The sequence below is a fragment of the Scyliorhinus torazame genome, chromosome 14 (genome assembly GCF_047496885.1).
Source record: "Scyliorhinus torazame isolate Kashiwa2021f chromosome 14, sScyTor2.1, whole genome shotgun sequence".
In the NCBI taxonomy this organism is placed as follows: domain Eukaryota; kingdom Metazoa; phylum Chordata; class Chondrichthyes; order Carcharhiniformes; family Scyliorhinidae; genus Scyliorhinus; species Scyliorhinus torazame.
In genome coordinates this window covers 33,265,544-33,292,239 of record NC_092720.1, presented here as the reverse complement: position 1 = coordinate 33,292,239, position 26,696 = coordinate 33,265,544, and the positions used below count along the sequence as shown (strand labels likewise).

At 45.8% G+C, this 26,696-nt stretch overlaps 1 protein-coding gene across 2 annotated transcripts in view; it reads right to left on the bottom strand.

The window, feature by feature from the left end:
• LOC140389619 (sodium/hydrogen exchanger 9-like) overlaps positions 1-26,696 on the bottom strand; it is a 570,848-nt gene that overhangs the window by 543,075 nt on the left and 1,077 nt on the right. Inside the window, exons 1-2 of one of the 2 annotated variants that reach the window (XM_072473893.1) lie at positions 26,454-26,674; positions 18,469-18,671 (exon numbers count right to left, since the gene is read on the bottom strand). In XM_072473893.1, the coding sequence (XP_072329994.1) occupies positions 18,469-18,663 (195 nt within the window). In that variant the 5' untranslated portion in view covers positions 18,664-18,671; positions 26,454-26,674. Of the gene's footprint in view, positions 1-18,468; positions 18,672-26,453; positions 26,675-26,696 lie in introns of those variants that run through there. The other variant, XM_072473892.1, reaches the window with a different exon arrangement.

Below are 26,696 nucleotides of genomic sequence, written 5' to 3'. Positions count from 1 at the left end.
ATCATGAGGACAGAGGCCCAGATCAAAATTCACAGAAACTCAAGTGGATGTTTTCACACATTGATGGAAAAGAGGTGGGGCTGATCTCTTTGGGCATGGACACCTAGTCTCAGTCAGAGACCAAAAATGGTTGCTACGCCAAGCAAAGGAAAGAACTGTCTTTGTGTTAACCACCAAGCAGAAAGCTGGTGTGAATGGATTCCTTGGTGGTGCAGACTCGATGGGCCGAGAGGCCTAATTTTGCTCCTATGTCTTGTGGTCTTATGATGTTAACGGTAGCAATCCAGGAGACACGAAGAAGGTAGATAAACAGGTTTACAAAAGATGAAGACGCTACTACAGCGTAAAGCACTAATTAGACTGGGACTAATGGAACTCCCGGTCCGTGTCTGGGAGTGCATTTAAAGGGCTCACAAACGAGTCCCAGCTGGACAGGCTCCATCCGTTACCGCAGGAACTCGTACTTTAGGAGCCTCACAGGGAGATCGGTTGGTGCTCCCCTGCAGTCTTCGTGAGGATTATCACAGTGACATTTCAAGATCAAATGATCACCAGTGGGTGCTTTGATGATGAAAATTGATTTGATGATACTCAGGAAATTGAGTGCAGGGACGTTTAAAGGATTCTGGAAGACTTGGCCTTGGACAGTAGGGAGGAATGAGCTGATTAAATAGCACGGAGAAGTTTGGGACTTTATCTATAAGACTACTTACCTGCCGAGAGTGTACGTAACGTATAAACGTGTCATAGGATTTTCGGTTATATTAATTAGTAAATAGGGAAGGTACCTTTCCTGTAGTTTAGTGCATTAGTTGTCAGCTGAGTTCATGTTGATTTTAGTTTGTTTGTTACAGTAAAAGTTTTAAAATGGCAAATCTAGTCATACAATTCTACTGTCTTTTCTTTAAAGTTAATCGGTCTCTACATGGATCGTAACATCCCTCCTGAAGACAATGGCCTTTGCTGGAGCATAATTCCATGGGTAGAAAGGAGCAATCTTCATCTTTCCAATAGAATATTTCCAGGTGACACCAAATTGTAGAGTACAGGAATGCTGCATAAGACGGCAGCAAAAAGTACAAGACATTAAAAGATTGCAGAATGAGCAAGTAAACGACAAATGAATTTTGATGTATACAAGCGTCACGTGGTACATTTTGATAGGAGGAATATGGAGGTCAACAACTTCTTCGAAAATTAGTATAATGGGGCAGAGCTGCAAAGGGTTTGAGCGAGGCAGATTTACAAAGCATTAACAGCAGCAACAGATGTTAACAAAGCCACAAAATGTGCAAGCAAAGCAATGGAGCTAATTTACAAAGCAACAATACAAAAATTATATAGGATCTTGATTAGACCATAAATAATACTGTTCATCGTTCTGGCTTCCATATTAAAAAAAATATATATATAATATATATATATATAAATATATATATACACACACAGATATTGGAGGAGAAAAAGTTTAAAAGAATGTTAACAGAACTCATTAGGTACAACTATCAGGAAAGATTGATCACCCTGGGTCCATTTTATCTCATAAAGGGAAGAACATGAGCTGACCAGAACGGGTTTTTATATGGTAGACATGGCGAAAATGTTTACACTTGTGGGGAAATCAGAACTAAATGTCACACAGAGAAAATCATTACTAATAAATCTAATAAAGAATTCGGGAGAAACCTTTTTGCTCAGAGAATGGTGGAACTCGTTGCCACATGAAGTGCATGAGCTGAATAGCATGGACGGAGTTTAAGAAGCCATACCAGCCAGGATGGACAGCCAGTTTGGAGGCATTTCAACATAAACATTTTACAATACATCACCTTTAGATCAAAATATCAATGGTTTAATTTGGTTATGTTCTTGCTATCTTTTCCCAAAAGACGATGGCTGCAATTTTTCTCCAACAAACATAGGAACAGATTTCAAGGAATACTTAAAAGGATGCACTGCTGCAAGGTTACACTTAATTAAGATGACAAACACATTGCTCATCGTTGGAAAGACTTATCACAAGGGGAGGCCATGGCATAGCGGCATTGTCATTAGGCTAGTATTCCAGAGACCCAGGGTAAAGTCTAATGGTGACCATGAAACCATTGTCGGTAATCAGAAATCTGCTGTCATTACCAGGTCTGTGACTTCAAATCCACAGCACTGTTTAAATGCTCTCTGAAATGGCCTGGCAAGACACTTAGTTCAAGGGTAATTAGGAAGTGTAATAAATGGTGGCCAGTGACGCTCACAGCCCATGAATGAATTTTAAAAAACCTTCAATGCATAGAAGTATGGCTTAGAAGATTGATATATACCAACTGTGCCTATCAACTATACGCCAACAATATCCAGCACAGTCTGTTGTGTTAACAAATATCAGCTTCTCTGCCACAATAAGCAAATGCTTACTCATTTTACACAACATTCAAGAGCAGATGTTGGGACAAACAAGAGTACACATTCGCAGATGGAAGTGACCAGTTCATATTTGAATATACTGCTCGTGTGCACAATTGTTACTTCTACCTGTTGCAAAGTACACACGGAAGAGCGGGGTGTCTAATTTAACAATCTCTTATCACGATTTCAAAATACAGGATTAAATTCTATTGTCAGACTATTCTGAAAGCATTTTGACTGAAAGATAAGGGCATGGTGAAGGAAAAAACCCACTTTTGAATAGGAGATTGCAAAACACCATTTCCTGTCCAATAGGCAACAACAAAATTTGCAATCAGCAAAAGGAAGTTACTTTGTACAATTAACTGCTTTTTGAAGAGAAGGAAATTGCAGATCCAAGCATCAAATGCTCATTGTCCGGACATTTCATTACCCTGATTCTTTTGCTGATCTCGATAATCTGAACATGGCTCTGTTGAAAATTTAGTTTTGCACAATTTTTTAAAAAATAAAAAATTCTTGGGTTATAGGCATCGTTAGCCAGTCCGAAATTTACTGTCTATTCCTAGTTGCCCGAGGAGGTATTCGCGGGTATTCTACCTGAACCAGTGCAGTTCCTACAGTGTTAGTAGTCCCCTTGTGTGCACACGTTTGAGCAACAAACTAGCTGTTTTGGGGGCAGCATGTTGGCGCAGTGGCTAGCACCAATGACCCAGGTCCGATCCCGGCCCCGGTCACTGTCCGCAGAGTTTTCACATTCTCTGTGTCTGCGTGGGTCTCACCCCACAAGCCACATAGATGTGCAAGGTAGGTGAATTGGCCGTGCTAGATTGCTCCTTAAGTAAATAAAAAAAGAATTGGGTACTGTTTCACACTGTTCACCACTAATAGGACGTTACCATCAAGCTAAAAGGATACTCTGCCTATCTTATAGATAAGTAATGTGTTGTAGGAATTCCAGGGCGTGTGATACTATGTAGACTATAATGCCCCAGAGATCGGCAGATCTTATCAAACAACATGTCCCTTATGTCTTCAGAACAGACAAGGTGCTGACTGTACACAACCAGCCCATTCTTGCAAAACTCAACACAATGTCCAACATTAGATGTGATTCCGCCTGCCTCATGGTGCCAAGGATGCGTGTTCGATCCCAGCCCCAGGTCACCGTACATGTGGAGTTTGCACATTCTCTCCATGTCTGTGTGGGTCTCATCCCCACAACCCAAAGATGTACATGGTAGGTGGATTGGAATTTTTAAATAAAAATGATATGATTAAGCGATTGGACAATATTTGCTAAATAATCCTCATTGTGCTCAGAATTATGCTGACAATCAATTTGAGATAGTCAGTTGGGCTCACTTACACGTGCTAGAAGTTATGCATATTAACACGCATTGCCCTGTTTTTGCAGTCAGATAGAACATCTATGCACAATGCGTTTGCTGCAACTGAACAAAACAGGCATTAACCATGCTCTGGTTCATTCCCCACAATGCAAGGCAATGCCTTGACTGGAGACAACCTGCCCAGTTTAAATTTCATTAAAGCTTGGCAGTTAACGGTCAGTCATCAGCCAACTGGTTGGTGCATTCTCCATTACAATGCCTCTACCAGAGTCCACATGCCAACCAATCAGCACTCTCTTCTCATTAAGTATAAATTGGTGTTCCCTTTCCATTTGGTATTCTTGAAACTGTCTTGATGAATGCACTGTGAAAATCTTTGACATGTCTTTTTTCAGTTATACTGTGCTGCCAAATGACTATGATAATGTCATTGACTACGGAGGAGAGGTGATCAGGTACTTTGTTTTGGAGATTGCTATTTTCTGGGCTTTTGTGGCATGGAAGCTCCTGCTGAAAAGCAGAACAAATCTAACGTAGCCAATGACAAATACATTCTCAATCTACAGCTAAGAATCTAAACATCTCCCCAAATGTTCAACAGCATTAACACTACTGAATTCCCCCCAACACCCTGAGGGTTACCAGTGACCAGAAACTGAGCTGGATTAGCTGGAAGTGAGCAAATTCCAATAACAGCTCCATCTTTTCTGAACAAAGATTCAATGTAACCTCAGGGTTTTCCTAAAACAATGCTGAGTCACATGGGCTGCGTCCACCTTGCAAATGCTGGTTCAACTGAATATTAAGTCTACTTGTTAGTTTTTACATTGCCTAAAACTTAAAACAAAACAAATGGTCGTTTACTCGTGATATTGTAGGTATACAACCAAATGCCCTCTGAAATAATGCCAGTGCTACAGATATCAGCAGCAATTCAGACCAGCAGGTACAATGTCCAGTGCTCTCTAACAGATAGAGATATTGATTCAGACTTTCATGACAGACTCAAGACTCCGGGTGTTCTGGTTTCCTCCCACAAGTCCCGTAAGACGTACTCGTTAGATAATTCGGACATTCTGAATTCTCCGTGTACCTGAACAGGCACCAGAGTGTGGCAACTAGGGGATTTTCACACTAACTTCTTTGCAGTGTTAATGCAAGCTTACTTGTGACAAGATTATTATTATTTTCTGGTCCAGTGCCGGCCACAACCAGGGCATAAAACTGCATCCGTTTTCCAGGAGTAAGAAACAGACTGGAGTTTGGGGGAACCAATGTTCAATGCAGGCCGTGGTGAAGATAGAGCCACCACCCCCAGGGTCAGTCCATTCCCCACTGCCATGCATCCTCCCTACCAAGTCACATTGCCCTTCCCCCCCCCTTCCTGTCCCCATGTTCCCTCCATGCCCCCATACATCCATTCACCTCCTACCCACCCCACCCCCCCAATACAACGTTCATACGCACTGACCCAATATCCATTCTGGCAGAACTCATGTGTCCTATAATAACGTTGAGAATTCTTGGAAATGCTTCCGAAATAAATAAATAATCATCAAAACAAAATCCACATGAAAAATTGCTCTTCTCCTTGGAGCTCATAACACATAGACGTTCAAACTACACTTGTAAAAGCATCAGTCCTCTTAATTGCTCATCAATATGGAAAAGTAGACATCCATTCATAAATCATTTCAAAACACTTGAATCCTACAACATCTGATAAAAACTGCTCACAGCCCCTTTTACAGCTGTGTAAACAATCCATGCTGTGCTAAAGCCATTTGTTTGCTTTGTTCAGTCAGTCAAATGAGATTTCACTGCATATCTATATGAACAAATCCTCCAGAGCTCAATACAATGGTGCCAGTGAAGTTGATGGCCAGCCACTTGTTCAGTTTTTCAAAGGCTCAACAAATGTCTGGACTTCAAATCAATGTGAAAGGTCCAAATGTTGGCACAGTGGCATAATGGTTAGCACTGCTGCCTCACAGCACCAGGGACCTGTTTGCACACTCTCCCAGTGTCTGTGTGGGTTTCTTCTGGGTGCCCTGGTTTCCTCCCAGTCCAAAGATGTGCAGGGTAGGTGGATTGACCATGCTAAATTGCCCCTTAGTCTCCAAAGATCAGATGGAGTTATGGGTTTGCAGGGTAGTAGGCCTAGGTAGAGTGTCTTTCAGAAGGTTGGTGCAGACTCGATGGGCCAAATGGCCTCCTTCTGCACTGAAGAGATTATATGAAATGGCAGGTTAATATCAGATTCTCCTTACAGTTGATTGCATTCCTCTTAACCACTGAAGGAAGTATCCTTGTGATCAATCACTGCATTAAAAATATACTTATCATATAACATGTAATCATGACATTTGAAGTTGGCAACGCACTTCAAACGTAGCTGTTAAAAGGTAGATACCGTTAAATATTTTTCAGTTACCTTTGGAATCAGAGGTTGATGAAGGATTTCTTAGGGAATAATTGGTTGGACTCCCACAAAATGCTAAGAGTGTTAAATGGCAACTACGAATCAGTATTTCCACCACCATTAATGCAGTGTATATTGATCAGAAAATATGTTACTGTTAAAGAAGATGCATATCTGATCTTGAAGGGAATAAATGTTTCTAAATAAGATTGAGTTGCTGATGACAGCAAAGAAATGGAAGCTAAGTGAGCCAGTTTGTTGACATCGTAATTTATTCCTGAAGTCTGGACAGAGGTTAATATCAACACAGAACATTAAAAAAATTCACATTTCAAAATGAGATTTTTTTATAGGCATGAGGTATTTGGAGAAAATTTTGGAATCAGAATTGTTACAATGCAGAGGGAGGCTATTCAGTCCATAGAGTCCAAAGATGTGCACATTAGCTGGGTTGACCATGCTAATAAATTGCCCCTTTGTGTCCAAATATGTGCAGATTAGGTGGGGTTACAGGGATGGAGAGAGGAGTGGGCCTAGGTAGGGTGCTCTTTCAGAGGACCATTGCGGATTTGATAGGCCAAATGGCCTTCTTCTGTACTGTGGGATTGTACGCTCATTGCCATCTCTAATACTTTCAAACTGGACAAAAGACCCAAATGGCTTAATCTATGTTTGTCTGTGACCCCAAACAAAAGAGGATATCTGGCAGTATTGGGGGAACTCACACGTCGCTATCTCTGAACATCCGCTAATGATTCCCCGTGGGCTGCACCGACCCTATTCAAAGAGTTATATGCCATGTGCATTTCATAACCCAGGCTGGCCAACAAGAGCCTGCTTGCCTGCCAAGACAAAGGGCCTCACAGCATTCCTTTCAATTCGTAATGGTTGAGTCGTTTAACAATCTCGGGGATTCAGAAAAGGGATACTTGCCCTTTTTCACGGACAGAGTGGAGAGGTGAGAATCATGTAACATGGCCCTCTGGTTTGTGGAACCACTAATATTGCCTGACTGAACTATGAAACATCAGGCTGCTTTTTTTAACCATCTACCCAGCAACCTCAACCCTGACCCCATCACATGATGTCAATGCCATTGGTAAAGTGAATTATCCAGCATCGGTTTTCAGCTCACCGAACTCAATGAGGAATGCCTCACTGGACTAGGATTCTGGACTCTGTTTCCAATATTTATTTTCTCTGCGATTGCTGCACTGAATACTTTCTTTTCTCTCTTTTACTTTATGGATACAAAAGGGCAGGGGAACATAGCAAATTCTCTTTCAAATTTTGAATGTGTGCAAATAAAGTAACCCTTTGAGTTCACCTTATCTCGAATTTGCCATGGGGATGGGTTATTAATAGAAAATTGGGTCATATCAAAACAGAGGGGCTGGTGACTATGCCACTGCTTATAAAGAGGGAAGCAAATCAAAACATCTTTCCATTTATGGATGGGTGTTGAGTGGAGGAATCAGTGTTGTTTAAATTAACCTCCCCCCCCCCCCACTGCGACAATTCATAAAATCGTACAATCCTTACAGTACAGAAGGAGGCCATTTGGCCCATTGAGTCTGCACCAACCCTTCAAATGAGCACTCTATTCGTCCACTCTCCCGTCCACCCCTCCCTATCTCCTTAACCCAAAACTTAATCTGTACATCGCTGGACATTAAGAGGTAATTTAGCATGCCCACGTAACCTGCACATCTTTGGACTGTGGAGGGAACCAGAGCACCCAGAGGAAACCCACGCAGACATGGGGAGAATGTACAAACTCTATACAGAGAGAGGTCGGAATTGAACCCAGGTCCCTGGCACTTTGGGGCAGGAGTGCTATCACTGTGCCGCCCCGATTTCCAGAGTGAAAATTCTGGACTTCCTCGCCTGGTCCAAATATTTGTTTTTTCAGTTCAATTCTTGTATGCGTATGTTAGCATTCAAAACATTTGCCACAGAAATACTTTGCATTTTGCCAGTAACCATGATTTGTTTATCTTTACATAAACCAGTTACAGACGAGGAATGCTTCAGAAGGCAGGAACTCAAACTCACTGTCCAAGTCTTCGCCATTCTATATATGATTGACTATTAAATGACCCATGGAATTTGACCCTGCGGCCATTTGATGAACATAAGTTATGCATACAAGATGAAAGAGTTTGGAAACTTCAGAAATTCACTCCATGGAAGCATCTAACAGTTAAAGTTTGTCATTATGTCATGTCAGTTGACATAGCAAAATTAAATAATTTATTTTTGCTGGCTGTCAACCATGCACATCATAAACTAGCTACCTCATATTAAACGAGGCAAAAAAAGCAAAACACTGTAGAGGCTGTAAATCTGAAATCAGATGAGAAAAACTCTCCCTTTGATCCCGATCTCTCACTTTCACCTCCGAGCTAACATAGACATAGAATTTACAGTGCAGAAGGAGGCCATTCGGCCCATCGAGTCTGCACCGGCCCCTGGAAAGAGCACTCCACTTAAGCCCACACCTCCACCCCATCCCCGTAACCCTGCAACCCCACCCAACCCCATTGGACACCAAGGGCAATTTAGCATGACAAATCCACCTAACCTGCATATCTTTGAACTGTATAAGGAAACCAGCGCATCTGGAGGAAACCCACGCAGACACAATGAGAATGTGCAGACTCCGCACAGACAGTGACCCAAGCCGGGAAACAAACCTGGGGCCCTGGAGCTGTGAAGCGACAGTACTAACCACTGTGCTACCGTGCCGCTCCCCACTGTGCTACTGTGAATTTACAGAACTCAAAGCAATAGCTACAATGGATATGGAACCAGAACACTTTTTTTGCCCTCACCCATCCACACACAAACATTTTAAACCATGAAATTAACACTTTCTTCCAATAAGTTTGAAAAATGCATTTGGAGTTAAGGATTTTCCATTTTCACACCTGACTCAACAGTTCTGATGTATCCTGGTAAGTCAGATCAGGCATTGTCAAACTCGGGTCGCGGGCGGGTGTCAGGAGGGTCGCGGAGCCATCCGTCATGGCACTCCCGACCGTGCAAATCTGTGCGCAACAGCCGCCGCAGCCGCCTCGAATTACGCGAACGCAATGGCACTCCTTAAAAAACACTATGCTCAGAAGACGAACACGCTCTTCGCCAGGCATGTACTCGCCACCTGCTCGCAACTACCTGGTGAGTCCATCGAAGACTTCTGGCGCGCCCTAATTCCACTCGTCCGGGACTGTAACGGTCAGGCCGTTACGGCCGCTGAACACGCGAACATCCTCATGCACTATGCTTTCATGACGGGGATTGTGTCGGACCGCATCCGAGAAAGATTACTGGAAGGGGTCACGCTCAAACTGGCGGAGACGAAAACCTTGGCGCTCTCCATGACGGTCGCATCCCATAATGTACAGTCCTACCTCTCCCGCCGCGCTGCCCACCCTTCTACCCCTTCCTACCCCTCCTGGACCCCGCCGACGACCTCCTCAGCTGGGGCCCTACCTTCCCAATATGCCTGCGCCGCACACCGATCCGCGCACCTCGGGTGTTCCCGCTGCTACTTCTGCGGTCAGCAGAAGCACTCCCGCCAACACTGCCCGGCCCGCACTGCCGTTTGTAAATCCTGCAGTAAGAAGGGCCACTTCGCAGCTGTGTGCCAGGCCCGCGCAGTCGCCACGATCGCGCCCTCTATCGCCACCTCCCCAGGCCAAACGCACATTGGGAGCCGCCATCTTCTCCTCCCGGGGCCATGTGCGACCAATGGGCGCCGCCATCTTGCCCCCTTCGGCCATGGGTGCCACCACCTTGTCCCGACCACGCAATGTACGCACCAATGGCGCCGCCATCTTGTTCCCCACAGGGTCTTCGGACATCCCAAGATCAGAACCGCACAAGCTCACCATACCAAGCATCCGGCAACTACCCACAGCTCGCTTCGATGACACTGGACCAATCTCTCCCGCACAACCCGGCATCGTGTCGACGACGGTGAGAATCAATGGCCATGCGACCTCGTGCCTGCTGGACTCCGGGAGCACCGAAAGCTTCGTGCACCCAGATATGGTAAGGCGCTGCTCCCTCGCGGACCATCCTGCCAATCAAAGGATCTCCCTAGCCTCCAGATCCCACTCTGTCCCGATCGGAGGCTTCTGTACAGTCACCCTCTCTGTCCAGGGCGTAGAATTTAGTAACTTCCGCCTCTATGTCCTTCCTAATCTCTGCGCTGCACTCCTGTTGGGCCTGGACTTCCAGTGCAACCTCCAGAGCCTCACCCTCAAATTCGGCAGGCCCCTACCCCCCCATACCGTTTGCAGCCTCGCGACCCTCAAGGTCGATCCCCCCTCCCTTTTTGCCAATCTAACTGCGGATTGCAAGCCCGTTGCCACTAGGAGCAGACGGTACAGCACCCAGGACAAGACCTTCATCAGGTCCGAAGTCCAGCGGCTGCTTAAGGAGGGTATTATCGAGGCCAACAAAAGCCCCTGGAGAGCCCAGTGGTAGTGGTTAAAACTGGGGAGAAACACAAGATGGTCGTGGTCTACAACCAGATCATCAATCGGTACACGCAGCTCGACGCGTACCCCCTCCCACGCATATCTGATATGGTCAATCAGATTGCGCAGTACAAAATGAAAAATGAAATGAAAATCGCTTATTGTCACGAGTAGGCTTCAATGAAGTTACTGTGAAAAGCCCCTAGTCATCACATTCCGCCGCCTGTTCGGGGAGGCTGGTACGGGAATCGAACCGTGCTGCTCGCCTGCCTTGGTCTGCTTTAAAAGCCAGCGATTTAGCCATTTGTGCTAAACCAGCCCGAGTACTGGGTCTTCTCAACAACTGACCTGAAATCCGCCTGCCACCAGCTCCCCATCTGGAAGTCGGACCGTCCATACACTGCCTTCGAGGCGGACGGTCGCCTCTATCACTTCCTTAGGGTCCCTTTCGGCATCACAAACGGGGTCTCGGTCTTCCACAGGGAAATGGACCGAATGGTCGACCAGTACGGTTTGCGGGCCACCTTTCCGTACTTAGATAATGTCATCATCTGCGGCCACGACCAGCAGGACCACGATGCCAACCTCGATAAATTCCTCCGCACTGCCACTCTTCTCAACCTGACCTACAACAAAGAGAAGTGTGTGTTCAGCACAACCCGGTTAGCCATTCTCGGCTATATAGTCCAAAATGGACTTCTCGGGCCCGACCCCGACCGCATGCGCCCCCTCATAGAGCTCCCCCCCCCACCTGCCCCAAGGCCCTCAAACGCTGCCAGGGGTTCTTTTCCTACTACGCCCAGTGGGTCCCAAACTATGCGGACAAGGCCCACCCACTCATTCAGTCCACCCAATTCCCTCTCGCAGCCGAGGCACAACAGGCTTTCGCCCTCATCAGAGCAGACATTGCCAAGGCCGGGATGCGCGCAGTGGACGAGTCACTGCCTTTTCAAGTAGAAAGCGACGATTCAGACGTCGCCCTTGCCGCCACTCTAAACCAGGCAGGCAGACCCGTGGCATTCTTTTCCCGCACCCTTCGTGCCTCTGAAATTCGACACTCATCCGTCGAAAAGGAGGCCCAAGCTATCGTTGAAGCTGTGCGGCATTGGAGGCATTACCTGGCCGGTAAGAGATTCACTCTCCTCACTGACCAACGGTCGGTAGCTTTCATGTTCAATAACATACAGCGGGGCAAGATCAAAAATGATAAAATCTTGTGGTGGAGAATCGAGCTGTCCACCTATAATTACGAGATCTTGTAGCGCCCCGGTAAACTCAATGAGCCCCCAGACGCCCTCTCCCGAGATACATGTGCCAGCGCACAAGTGGACCAACTCCGGGCCCTACACGACAGCCTTTGTCACCCGGGGGTCACTCGATTGTACCATCTGGTCGAAGCTCGCAATCTCCGTCGAGGAAGTAAGGACAGTCACCAGGGACTCCCAGGTCTGTGCGGAGTGCAAGCCGCACTTCTACCGGCAGGACCGTGCGCGTCTAGTGAAGGCTTCCCGCCCCTTTGAATGCCTCAGCGTGGATTTCAAAGGGCCCCTCCCCTCCACCGACCGTAACATGTACATTCTCAGTGTGGTCGATGAGTACTCCAGATTCCCCTTCGCCATCCCATGCCCCGATATGACGTCTGCCAACGTCATCAAGGCCCTCAACACCATCTTCGCTCTGTTCGGTTTCCCCGCTTACATCCACAGTGACAGGGGATCCTCATTCATGAACGATGAGCTGCGTCAGTTCCTGCTCAGCAGGGGTATAGCCTCCAGCAGGACGACCAGCTACAACCCCCAGGGAAACGTGCAAGTAGAACGGGAGAATGGGGCGGTTTGAAGGGCCGTCCAGCTGGCTCTACGGTCCAGGAACCTCCCAGCCTCTCGCTGGCAGGAGGTCTTCCCTGACGCTCTACACTCCATCCGGTCACTATTGTGCACCGCCACTAATACCACACCCCATGAACGTGTTTTTACCTTCCCCAGGGAAGGGGTGTCGCTCCAGACTTGGCTCGCAGCTTCAGGACCGGTCCTTCTCCGTAGGCACGTCCGACTCCACAAGGCGGACCCCTTGGTGGACAGGGCTCACCTGCTCCCCCCCAACCCTCAATATGCCTACGTGGAGTTCCCCGACGGCTGCCAAGATACTGGCTCACCCAGGGACTTGGCACCGTCAGGTTCCACCCCAACACAGTCCCCCACCCATGCGCCCCCCGCCCCCCGCGCCCCGCGCCCCCCCCCCACCACGCCGCCAACACTGACCCCACCAGACCACCCCCCCCTCTTTTCTGCACAAGAGGACGAAGAGGATTTTGGCACGCTCCCGGAGTTCCCCGATGACTGGCCAGCATCAGCACCACCAGCTCCACCATCGGTGCCACCCCCACCACCGGCAGCACTGACTTCGCCACCACCGTTACGCCGCTCCCAACGAAGCACCAAAGCACCGAATCGGCTGAACCTTAGATAGACTCCGGACCGTCAACATGGACTTTTTCTTTTTTTTCTTCTTAACACTGTACATAATTGCACTATTTGTATATAGTTTCACATCACCCCCGCCGGACTCATTTTTAACAGGGGGTGAAAGTGGTGAACCACTGTATTAGGGGATGTAAAGTAGGACCTGCACTACAGGTTCGCCGGTAGCCCCTGCCGGCTGGCTCCGCCCACTAAGAACTGTCTAACCTCCATTGCCCTACCATTTCGCCAGCTACAGCAGGAGGCCACGCATCTGACTGCAATAAAGCCACAGTTGTACCCAATCTGCGTCTTTGTGCAATTGATTGCGCATCAGCTGGTGAATCCGAAACCCCAAATATGGTGACCAGCGGACATGGGTTCAAATCCACACGCACTATCTCCGACATGGTGCTAAAAAAGGAAGCCCAGAAGCTGGCGAGCTTGGGCAGGATCCAAACATGTGTGTATGGCGAGTTGGGGCAAGCGAACAGCAATCACATCTATCCTCAAAGTCTGGAAGAAATACAGTCATCCTTGCCTTGGTCAATTGCGTCCTATGTAGCACCTTGCACTGAATCAGGCTCAACTGGGAGCATGAGGACGTGGAGTTGATCCTGTAAAGGTCCTCCCTGCAAGAGTTGCTAATAAGTATAAGGGCCCAGCTCATCCTCCCAGATCGCCCTCACCCTATTTTGTAGGGAGGGATCAGACGAGAGAATGTGGTCATACAGATCAGAAATCGACCCCTTGCAAGACCAAGCCAAAGTTAAAATCCTCTTCAGCAAGTAGGAAGGTGGAGCTAAAAAAAGGAGGAAGGGAATGCCGTACGAGAGAAGTCGCTAATTTGAAAGTAACGAAAAGGCTAGAGTTGAGGTGCCGAAATTTGTCAGCCAGCTCTCTAAAACTCCCCTCCATGAACCGGTCACCAAAATGCTCCAGACCCTTCACTTTCCTAAATGTTGGATCCAATCCAGAGGGTAAGGAATGGTGATTGTTACAAATAGGTCCAAGTGAAGATGGGAAGATGGGTGTTACAGTTAAATAAAGGTAGCTACAGGGGCATGAGGGAGGAACTGACGAAAATCGACTGGGAGCAGAGCCTAGTGGGAAAAACAGTAGAACAGCAATGGCAGGAGTTTCTGGGAGTAATTGAGGACACAGTACAGAGGTTCATCCCAAAGAAAAGAAAGGTTATCAGAGGGGGGATTAGGCAGCCATGGCTGACAAAGGAAGTCAGGGAATGCATCAAAGCAAAAGAGAAAGCCTATAATGTGGCAAAGAGTAGTGGGAAGTCAGAAGATTGGGAAGACTACAAAAACAAACAGAGGATAACAAAGAGAGAAATAAGGAAAGAGAGGGTCAAATATGAAGATAGGCTAGCCAGTAACATTAGGAATGATAGTAAATGTTTCTTTAAATACATTAAAAACAAACGGGAGGCAAAAGTAGACATTGGGCCGCTCCAAAATGACACTGGTAATCTAGTGATGGGAGACAAGGAAATAGCTGAGGAACTAAATAAGTACTTTGCGTCAGTCTTCACAGTAGAAGACATGAGTAATATCCCAACAATTCAGGAGAGTCAGGGGGCAGAGTTGAATATGGTAGCCATCACAAAGGAGAAAGTGCTAGAGAAACTAAGAGGTCTAAAAATTGATAAATCTCCAGGCCCAGATGGGCTACATCCTAGAGTTCTAAAGGAGATAGCTGAAGAAATAGTGGAGGCATTAGTTATGATCTTTCAAAAGTCACTGGAGTCAGGGAAAGTCCCAGAGGATTGGAAAATCGCTGTTGTAACCATCTTGTTCAAGAAGGGAACAAAAAAAAAAAAGGATGGAAAATTATAGGCCAATTAGCCTAACCTCGGTTGTTGGCAAGATTCTAGAATCCATCATTAAGGATGAGATTTCTAAATTCTTGGAATGCAGGGTCAGATTAGGACAAGTCAGCATGGATTTAGTAAGGGGAGGTCGTGCCTGACAAACCTGTTAGAGTTCTTTGAAGAGATAACAAATAGGTTAGACCAAGGAGAGCCAATGGATGTTATCTATCTTGACTCCCAAAAGGCCTTTGATAAGGTGCCTCACGGGAGACTGCTGAGTAAAATAAGGGCCCATGGTATTCGAGGCAAGGTACTGACATGGATTGACGATTGGCTGTCAGGCAGAAGGCAGAGAGTTGGGATAAAAGGTTCTTTTTCGGAATGGCAACCGGTGACGAGTGGTGTCCCGCAGGGTTCAGTGCTGGGTCCACAGCTGTTCTCTTTATATATTAACGATCTAGATGACAGGACTGGGGGCATTCTGGCTAAATTTGCCGATGATACAAAGATAGGTGGAGGGGCAGGTAGTATGGAGGAGGTGGGGAGGCTGCAGAAAGATTTAGACAGTTTAGGAGAGTGGTCCAAGAAATGGCTGATGAAATTCAACGTGGGCAAGTGCGAGGTCTTGCACTTTGGAAAAAAGAATAGAGGCATGGACTATTTTCTAAACGGTGACAAAATTCATAATGCTGAAGTGCAAAGGGACTTGGGAGTCCTAGTCCAGGATTCTCTAAAGGTAAACTTGCAGGTTGAGTCCGTAATTAAGAAAGCAAATGCAATGTTGTCATTTATCGCAAGAGGCTTGGAATATAAAAGCAGGGATGTACTTCTGAAGCTTTATAAAGCATTATTTAGGCCCCATTTAGAATACTGTGAGCAATTTTGGGCCCCACACCTCAGGATGGACATACTGGCACTGGAGCGGGTCCAGCGGAGTTTCAAACAGATGATCCCAGGAATGGTAGCCTAACATACGATGAACGTCTGAGGATCCTGGGATTATATTCATTGGAGTTTAGGAGGTTGAGGGGAGATCTAATAGAAACTTACAAGATAATGAATGGCTTAGATAGGATGGACGTAGGGAAGTTGTTTCCATTAGCAGGGGAGACTAGGACCCGGGGGAACAGCCTTAGAATAAAAGGGAGTCACTTTAGAACAGAGATGAGGAGAAATTTCTTCAGCCAGAGAGTGGTGGGTCTGTGGAATTCATTGCCACAGAGGGCCGTGGAGGCCGGGACGTTGTGTGTTTTTAAGACAGAAGTTGATAAATTCGTGATTTCTCGAGGAATTAAGGGGTATGGAGAGAGCGCGGGTAAATGGAGTTGAAATCAGCCATGATTGAATGGTGGAGTGGACTCGATGGGCCGAATGGCCTTACTTCCACTCCTATGTCTTATGGAATTGAACCCTGTTCACTGATGCTGTGAAGCAGCAGTGCTAACCACCGTGCCACCCGGTTGAGTATCTCGGGGATCTTATGGGAGGCCACTTGACATGCGAGTTGGCGAGCCAGTAGACTTCTCCCCGTACTCATAAAAAGTACCCTGGAACGCTGTAGCTGACATACAGCCTGGTTAGTGGACAGTAGTTCCAACTAGGTCTGTAATTTTTTTCCTGCTTGCGAATAGCTCCGGAGTAGGATCGAGTGAGTGCTGGTGATCCACCTCTAGAATGGAATCCATCAGCATCGGCTGCTCCAGCTTTGTCATCCTCAACATGTATGCGCTATAAGTAATAATTTCCCCCCTAAGGACGGCCTTAAGAGTCGACCACAGTGTGGAGGGAGTGATTGGGTCATCCATGGAGGTGGACAAACACTTGCAAAAATGTTTTGTTTTTACATTGGCCAGCAAAGTAGTATCCAGTCCCAAAGGGGGGGGGGGGGGGGGGGCGGACTCCAGCCACAGATCAAAGTGTGGGGCGTGGTCAGAAATCACAACTGCTGAGTACTCTGCCGCCACCACCGAAGGGAGGAGAATGCAGGAATACGCACGGTGGACATGTGGGAAAAAAGGAAAAATCCCTGTCACCTGGGTGCAAAAAGCACCAGGGATCTACTCTTTATCTCTCTCTCTCTCTCTCTCTCTCTCTCCCCCCGCCCGCCCCCCCGCCCGCCCCCCCCCCCCCCCGCCCGCCCCCCCGCCCCCCCTCGCCTCCCCCCCCGCCCGCCCCCCGCCCCCCGCCCCCCCCCCGCCCCCCGCCCCCCCCGCCCCCCGCCCCCCGCCCCGACACACACACACACACACACACACACACACACACAACCTATCTGAGCCATAAAAGAAGACAAAGCTCTGGCCATTCCAGATGGGACAAGAGATTTAGGTTTGGAACTGTCCAATCTAAGGCCCAAAACACAGTTCAGGTCACCACAAAAATAAGCTGCTGTGAATCGAGGTTGGGGAGGGAAGCTAACTGAGTTAATGAAATTCGTATCATCCCAGTTAGAGGCACAAACGTTGACCAGTCTAATTCTGGGGGCGGATGTAAATACACCCTCAACCACCATCTTGTGGAGCATGTCCAAGAAATATTCAGTAGAGGTGCGGCCCTCAATCCCCACTCGTAACCCCCACAATCCGAATATTCCGTCTCTTGGATATGTTCTCCAGGTCATTCAGCTTGGTTGTTAATGCTTTGTTGACTTCAACCACTGAAGCAAGATCGGACTCCAGAGAGGTGATCCGATCGCTATGACCCGATAATGACGTCTCCATGCTCTTAATTGTGGCTCCATGAGCTGCAGAGATCTTACTTGTGGTTTCAAGAACCAAACGAATGGGGGCGAAGGCCTCTTCGATTGATCTTTTAAGATCGACCAACGAGTTTTGTCGGTGTTTATCGAGCTCGATTGCCAGAACGTTAGTGAGAGCCTCGGTGGTTAGTCGAGTAGTCGGAGAGGAAGAAGCTACTTCAGCCACCTTACCTCCAATTGATCCCTGAGAGGCTTCAGAGTCAGTTGATGGATTTTGGATCAATTCTTTCTTTGGCTTGCCTCCCTTGGGCACCTCAGAGAAGGGAGAACTCTAAAACGCTACATTTCAATAGTTTCTGACAAGTAAAGGACCCATGGGGCAAGAAAAAATGGGAAAAGGCCAGTTTTCCAGCAGGAGCCACCTCGTGGACGTCTTCACCGGAACTCCACAAAAATACATTTATGACAGGTAAAACCTTTGAGAGAAATATGACAAAAAGTAGCCAAGGTTGTGCAAACCAAAATGTGCACATATGCAAGGTCTTTAATAAGATCAATAAAGAGATATAGAATGTACAATAACAAAGTAATAACACTCCATATCACTGCAATGTCGTACAGAAAGACTTCAGTGTGGTTTTGGCATTACTGTTGCAGCACTCAGTTTGGTCTCATTTTGGGCGTTCCCATTTCAGTTGTAACATTGCCTGAACTCTGTGACAATTACCTCTCTATATCACCAATAATCTACGCCACGTAGTTTCACTTGCAATTTGCTGCACATTACACATAAATGGTGGGTACTGTATTGGAAACCCTTACCTCCTGAAGCATCTCATTTCCCTGCCGATTATCTATATTGTGTTTGTCAACCTCGCGCTTATACTCATACTCATACAGTCGGTCTGTGATATTCAGCAGTAAGGTACCAGGAGTATTGGTCACAATCTCACAATTGTGAACAGTGCTGTTTTCAGCGTCAGGGGACGGAATGGCGTAACGGAGGATCAGTCCCATTATGAGGCCTAGGCAGAGCGGAAAAAAAACATAATTAATTGGTTTTCAACTTTTCGCCATCTTAAATTACCACTGAGAAACATACACAGTTAATCATAAATATATTTCCAGAACGGCAACTTATGGGGGTCAGCAACGTTAACGCATACAAATGCTCCATCAATTGCACCTTATTGCTTGCCTAGGGGGTAATAATATTTTTAGTGTTATTGTACTGTAGGGTTTTATTTGTTAAATTCATAGCACAGCTATTCTTTTTGGCATCTCTTTGAATGCACACACAAGGAAGTTCTGTCGGATCCGGGACAAGCACCCTACTGTTTGCTATTTGGAACATTATGCGGACATGTTACTGCACCACAGGAGTGATAACACTAACATCATAGGTATCTTTTATGCAAAAAAACCCTTTATTTAAACACAGAATTACCCACATTAACAACAACGAAATAGCTTTACAGTTGAGGAGGACAAAGGGTTTAATTCGGAATGAGGAGGACAAAGGTTTAATTTGGAAGGGGAAAATAGAATAAGAGAGTAAGCTTGCAGAAAACATAAACTGACTGCAAAAGCTTCTATAGATGTGTGAAGAGAAAGAGACAATTGAAGACAAATGTCGGTTCCGTACAGTTAGAATCAGGTGAATTCATAATGGGCATAAAATAGATGGCAGACCAGTTGAACAATTACTTTGGATCTGTCTTCATTAAGGAGGATACAAATAACCTTCTGGAAATACTAGGGGACAGAGGGTCTGGCACGAAGGAGGGACGCAAGGAAATCATTAATAGTCAAGAAATTGTATTGGGGAAATTGATGGGATTAAAACCCGATAGTACTTAAGGAAAGAAAATACGAGGGGCTGGTTTAGCACAGGGCTAAATCGCTGGCTTTGAAAGCAGACCAAGGCAGGCCAGCAGCCGGTTCAATTCCCGTATAGGCGCTGGAATGTGTTGACTAGGGGCTTTTCACAGGAACTTCATTTGAAGCCCACTTGTGACAATAAGCGATTTTCATTTCATTTTTCATTCAGGAACTGGCCTTAGAAATAGTGGACGCATTGGTGATCATTTTCAAGCATTCTATAGACACTGGAAGAGTTCCAATGGATAATAATCATTATTAGTATCAAAAGTAGGCTTACATTAACATGGCGACGAAGTTACTGTGAAAATTCCCCAGTCGCCACACACCAGCACCTGATCGGGTACACCGAGCGAGAATTCAGAATGTCCAATTCACCTAACAAGCACGTCTTTTGGGACTTGTGGGAGGAAACTGGAGCACCCGGAGGAAACCCACGCAGACACAGGGAGAACGTGCAAACTCCGCACAGACAGTGACCCAAGCCGGGAATCGAACCCGGGTCCCTGGCGCTGTGAAGCAACAGTGCTAAGCACTGTTACCGTGCTGCCCATTGGAGGGTATCTAATATAACCCCACTTTTTAAAAAAGGGAGAGAAAATGGGGAATTATAGACTGGTGAGCCTGACATCAGTGATGGGGTAAATGCTGGAGTCGATTATTAAGGATGAAATAACAGCATTTGGAAAGTGGGACAGGATTGGTTCTTGTCAGCATGGATTCACTTAAAGGAAATCATGCTAGACAAATGTGGAATTTTTTGAGGATGTGACCAGCAGAGTGGACAAGGATGAACCAGTGGATGTTGTGTATCTGGATTTTTAAACAGCTTTTGACAAGGTCTCACATAAGAGATTAATTAGTGAGCAAAATTAAAGCTCATGGTATTGGGGTAACATATTGACGTGGATAGAGAACTGGTTGGCAGACAAGAAGCAGAGAGTGTGAATATACAGATCCTTTTCAGAGTAGCAGGCGGTGACTAGTGGGGTACCACAGGGTTCAGTGCAGGAACCCCAGCTGTTCACAATATACATTAATACTTTGGATGAAGGAATTGCATGCAATATCTCCAAATTTGCAGACACCAAGCTGGATGGCAGTGTGTGCTGTGAGGAGGATGCAAAGAGGCTGCAGAGTGACATGGACAGGCTGGCTAAGTGGGCAAATACTTTGCAAACGCAATATAATGTGGACTTAATGTGAGGTTATCCACTTTGTTGGCAAAAATAGAAAGGCAGATTATTATCTGAATGGTGGCAGTTTAGGAAAAGGGGAAGTAAAACAAGACCTAGGTGTCATGGTGGAACAGTCGCTGAAGGTTGGCATGCAGGTACAGCAGGCGGTGAGGATAGCTAATGGCATGCTGGCCTTCATAGAGAGGATTTGAGTACAGGCGTAGGGATGTCTTGCTGCAGTTATACAGGGCCTTGGTGAGGCCACACCTTGAGTACTGTGCGCAGTTTTGGTCTCCTAGTTTGAGGAAGAACATTCTTGCTATTGAGGGTGTCCAGCGAAGGTTCACCAGACTAATTCCGGGATGGCAAGACTGACAGATGAAGAAAGACTGGATCTACTGGACTTGTACTCACTGGAGTTTAGAAGAATGAGAAGGGATCTCATAGAAACATATAAAATCCTGATGGGACTGGACAGGTTAGATGCTGGAAGAATGTTACTGATGTTGGGATCATCCAGAACTAGGGGTCACAGCTAAGAATAAGGGGTAAGCCATTCAGGACTGAGATGAGGAAGAATTTCTTCTCTCGGAGAGGTGTGAACATGAGGTATTCTCTACCACAGAAAGCTGTTGGGGCCAATTTGTTGGATATATTCAAGAGGGAGCTGGACGTGGCCCTTGCGGCTAAAGGGATCAAGGGGTATGGAGAGAAAGTGGGTGCGGGATACTGAATTTGAAACCATGATCATATTGAATGGTAGTGTAGGCTCGAAGGACCGAATGGCCTACTTGTGCACCTATTTTCTATGTTTCTAACAGATACAACAGTTCTTTTTTTTTTTTTTAATGTATTTTATTACAAACATGTGACTAAACCGGTTACAGCAATTTAAACACCCCAGGAAACATACTTCCCAACAAACTACTAAACAGTCTGTACAGATTTTCCCCCTTTTTCACTCCACCCTCCCCAGCGACGAACAGCCCCTCAAACACGGTCACAAACATCCCTCGCCTTTCCTCAAACCCTCCTGAAGAACCCTTTAACTCATATTTTATCTTCTCTAATCGCAGGACGTCATACAAGTCACCCAACCAAGCCGCTACCCCCGGTGGCGATGCCGACCGCCACTCCAGCAAAATTTGCCGCCATGCAATCAGAGAGGCGAAGGCCAAGACATCAGCCTTCCTCCTCTCCATGAGCTCCGGGCTTCTCTGAAACCCCAAATATCACCACCAAAGAGTCCGGGTCCACCTCCTCCTCCATTATCCTGGCTAAGACCGTGAACACTCTCGCCCAGAATCTGTTACAACTGTTCTTAAGTAAAAGGAAAAACTTTTTAAAAAATTTATAAATGTAGAGTACCCAATTTTTTTTTCCCAATAAAAGGACAATTTAGCGTGGCCAATTCACCTACCCTGCACATCTTTTTGGTTGTGGGGATGAGCCACATGCAGACACAGGGAGAATGTGCAAACTCCACACGGAGTGGGACCCGGGCCGGAATCGATCCCGGGTGCTTAGTGCCATGAGGCATCAGTGCTAACCACTGCGCCACCGTGCTGCCCATTATGGAAAAACTTTAACTTGTCTTCTAAACCTACCTCTGTATTCCAATTAAGCAAACCAATATATAGTCCAAATACCACTCATGAATAAAGTTAACAAGCAGATTTCTACTTGCTTTTCTCTGAGCGGAACATTTGGAGAGCACACCTTTCAGGACCAAAACTGAACCACCTCTGTTCAGATTAAAATCCTGGGAAGAACTATCTTTTCAGACAGACCTCGCTCCTCCTTTTAATTATATCATCTGTAACCAAAGAAGCTGTTCTTCTGTCTCCTGCCACAAGGTGTCCCATGAACTGTTTGGCCAGGACCAAACGCAAATACCCCTAAGAAATGATCTACACCCCAGTTGTCCTTTAAACGTAAAAAATATTCCATTAGCAGAATGCTTCACCTGCAAAATCAAGGAATACCTCACTTTTATGACCCCTTAAATCACAACTTTAGCAGGCATACTGTATGTATGCATCTTAACTTTGGTTTTAATAACATTACTGCAAAACATCTATAAAATCTGACAATTTCCTACATTCATCACCGTTATAAAAGCTCGAAAGTCCATAAGTAGCTTGGTCAGTACACTGGCAGGCTAATTGAGCTTTTCCTGCTGTCCATGTTTTGGGGGTTATTGGGGGGAGGGGGGGGCTGAGCACATGCAGCCGCAGTGCTTACATGTAGGGAGAAATAACAATCTGGTGGGTGAGTCTCTCCTTTCATACTCTTTACTTCCCAACAACTGTTTGCTGCTGAAGGCTGTGGAGGCCAAATTATTGAGCGTCTTTAAGACAAGAGATCGATAGGTTCTTGATTAATAGGGGGATCAGGGGTTATGGGGAGAAGGCAGGAGGAATGGGGATGAGAAACATATCAGCCATGATTGAATGGTAGCGCATACTCGGTGGGCCGAGTGGCCTAATTCTGCTCCTATGTCATGATCTTATGATTCCAAAGTGATATGGAGAGAAGTGTGGGAATAAATCATCTCAGTGGGAAAATGGGGAAAACTGAACAGTGGTTAAAAATTTTAAATAAACACACAGGTACTCATTTTAACAGAGAACACTGAGCCCCACAATTTTTATTCTATTTGTTGAGGACTCTAAAGGTTAGAACTTTGTCTCAGGTGGTGGCGTAAACCTGGCAGTATCGGATTGGCTATCCATTATATGCAGCACCGGATATTTAATTTCATTGACTGCAATGTAATTGAATAGTAAGGCACAGTGTAAAACGGACAGCCTATCCAATATCACCCATTCTGCATCACAATCTAAGACAAATTGCTATCCCTGTATGTTTAGGTATTTTACAGGTTATTATTATGAATCTTATTCTACACAGCTATAATATTAAGCAAATGTATAAGGACCCAAGGAACAAGGGAATAATTATACTTTGACACATCTACCCAAAAGCTCATATTTCCAATTTTAATCATTCCATTCTGAGCAGCAGCATGACTGTGCAATTTGAAATTGAGGTAGGAGACAAACAAAAACATTGAAATCATCCTAACAAAGGTCAGCCTGGTACATAAAAGAAACTTGCGTGCGTAAGTAAGTATTACTGCATTATTCAGAATACATGGTGAAAGCTCAGACCATGAGAATGCAAAAAGCTATTCAAGCCCATGTCTCTCATTATGGGATTTAGATTGAAGGACAGCTCATTTCTTCTACTTCCATCTTGATGCCAAGGTTCATATCACTCTACATGGTACACGTGAGAATACATCAAACCCAAAATTCCCTATTTTTAAAAATAAATTTAGAGTACCCAATTCATTTTTTCCAATTAAGGGTCAATTTAGCCTGTTAATTGCACTCTTATTTGATGTTTTTAAGTTTCCAATGATCTTTGTTATGTTCGGGCAGTGCCCCTAACAAGAGCGGCGCTTTTTTGCTTTGTCCCTCAGTTTGTTTCCTTTCTTCTGTTTTGTTGGTGGACCGCAAAAGAGTGGCCAATCCACCTAACCTGCACATCTTTGGGTTGTGGGGGTGAAACCCATGCAAACAAGGGGAGAATGTGCAAGCTCCACACAGACAGTGACCCAGAGCCAGGATTGAACCTGGGACCTCAGCACCGTGAGGCAGCAATGCTAACCCTGTCACTATTGTTTTATAACAGCCTTTAACATAGCTAAGTAAAATAATCTATCAACACTATCCCACAACTGGTACAGCCAAGAGTTGGGATATTTAATTTGGGTAGTCACAAGGTAGGTTCAGATGAAGATGTCAACTGAGGCCATGTGATTACATTCTGAAGGCCATAATGGCCTGGATTTTGCTTTGTAATTACGGTGAAAACTGCCAGCATTTGCCCTCATTAAGCCCCTGAAACCGACAGTAACTTTCAGAGGATGCAAATACACAGAATAATGCAGAAACCCAGAAGTTGTGACCAGTGAGTCCAGGCTCAGACATGGGTGTATTGTAGAGGCATCCACAAACAGCAAACTTGACTGGTGAAAACTTGACTGGTGAAAACATCCATTCCTGCATTGCTATTTGGACTGCAAAAACCCTGGAAATTGTTCCACCTCATTGAATTAGGTGTAACTGGAATTTCAACAATGTACTAACTTCAGAATTACTGCTGAACTGCTCCATTGACCCTGGAAAAGGTAACTTTATGTTTGTGAATTGTCGGGCAACATGGTGGCACAGTGGGTTAGCCCTGCTGCCTCACGGCACCGAGATCCCAGGTTCGATCCCGGCTCTGGGTCACTGTCCGTGTGGAGTTTGCACATTCTCTCCGTGTTTGCGTGGGTTTCGCCCCCACAACCCAAAGAAGTGCAGGCTAGGTGGATTGGCCACGCTAAATTGCACCTTAATTGGAAAACATTAATTGGGTATTCTAAATTTTTTTTAAATGTTTGTGAATTGTCGAATTTCTCCATGATAAACGTAAATTCACATTTCAAAATTATTTTGAAAGTTTATCTGTTTTTAAGTTTCTATCTTAATACAGTCATACATTTATTTCGCTGTGGGAACATTTACATTAGAAGTGAAATTTTAAGTGTTTTTAACTTCCTGGTTTGCTCCGTGGGAATACTTTGAGTTCCTTGGCCGCTGTCTATCAGCTTGGTATCACTGCTGTTGCATCTTCTGGACTTGGTGTCAGATTTTAACTGCTGGCAGGAAAGAGCAATTTCCCACCACAGAGATCACGAGTCTTTGTGGGCAGCTTTCTTAGAGGTCAGAGGTGAACACCGCTGATTGGCTGCTGGCCGCATGATCTGGACCAAGGGCGGTACGGTAGCACAGTGGTTAGTACTGTTGCTTCACAGCGCCAGAATCCCCGGTTCGATTCCTGCTTGGGTCACTCTCTTGTGCGGAGTCTGCACGTTCTACCTGTGTCTGGGTGGGTTTCCTCTGGGTGCTCACCTGCAAGTCCCGAAAAACGTGCTTGTTAAAATGAATTGGACATTCTGAATTCTCCCTCTGTGTACCTGAACAGGTGCCGGAGGCGACTAGGGGATTTTCACAGGAACTTCATTGCAGTGTTAATGTAAGCCTACTTGCTACAATAATAACAATTATTAAAAATAAATCTTGAACTGTACAGACTCCTGCCAAATAACCCACCCCACCAGTCTCAGGTCTGTGACTCACATTCCTCGAAGCATGGTCCCTTGTGAAATTGAGGGTTTCTGCACCAGGTACGGCACATCTCGATTTATTTACGACTTTTTGCAAACTCCACAACTTTTTTAATCTTTTGGATTTACACATATCCAAACGACCAACCAGACTATCACTTCACCAAAAACGACCTGAACAGTCACAGTAGCCTCCCCAGAGCACTTTCACTCTACTTGCTCCCCCAACTTAAGGCGGCCAATTTTCCACCAACTCCATCCCCTCCCCAAAATTTACGAACACATATTCTAACTCACACAGACACTTTATACAGAGGTGCTTTAACCCTCCATTCCTCTCTCACCCTCCATTCCCCCCCCCCCCCCCCCCACCACACCACATATGAGGTTAGAAACAATCGTTTGGTAGGACAGAACTTGTGTTGCTGAAGAGAGTCGATTTTGTTTTAAGGTTTTTTTTTCTTGCACTCTTCAGGACAATTAGCAAGTCAAATATGAAGGGAATAACATTAGTCCCTTTATATTTGGTATCCTAGTGAATTGTCCTGGCTTTGACCACAAAAAAGTACCTTTCTTTCTCCACAGGTAAAAATCCTCTTCTGTGATTTTTGTCCCCAGGTTATAAGTGCTGTTGTCCTTTCCTGTGGAGACAGGCCGTGGGGCAGACAGGCAAGTGCTAGGTTATCCCTTCAGTACAGCGGTGAGCACCCAAGGCTCCTCACGTGAACGCCTGTCCCAATGATAGGAATGTTATTCCTCGGTGGCAGTTGGCACTGTCAATGCAAAGCAGCAGCGACGTATGGGCAGATGCC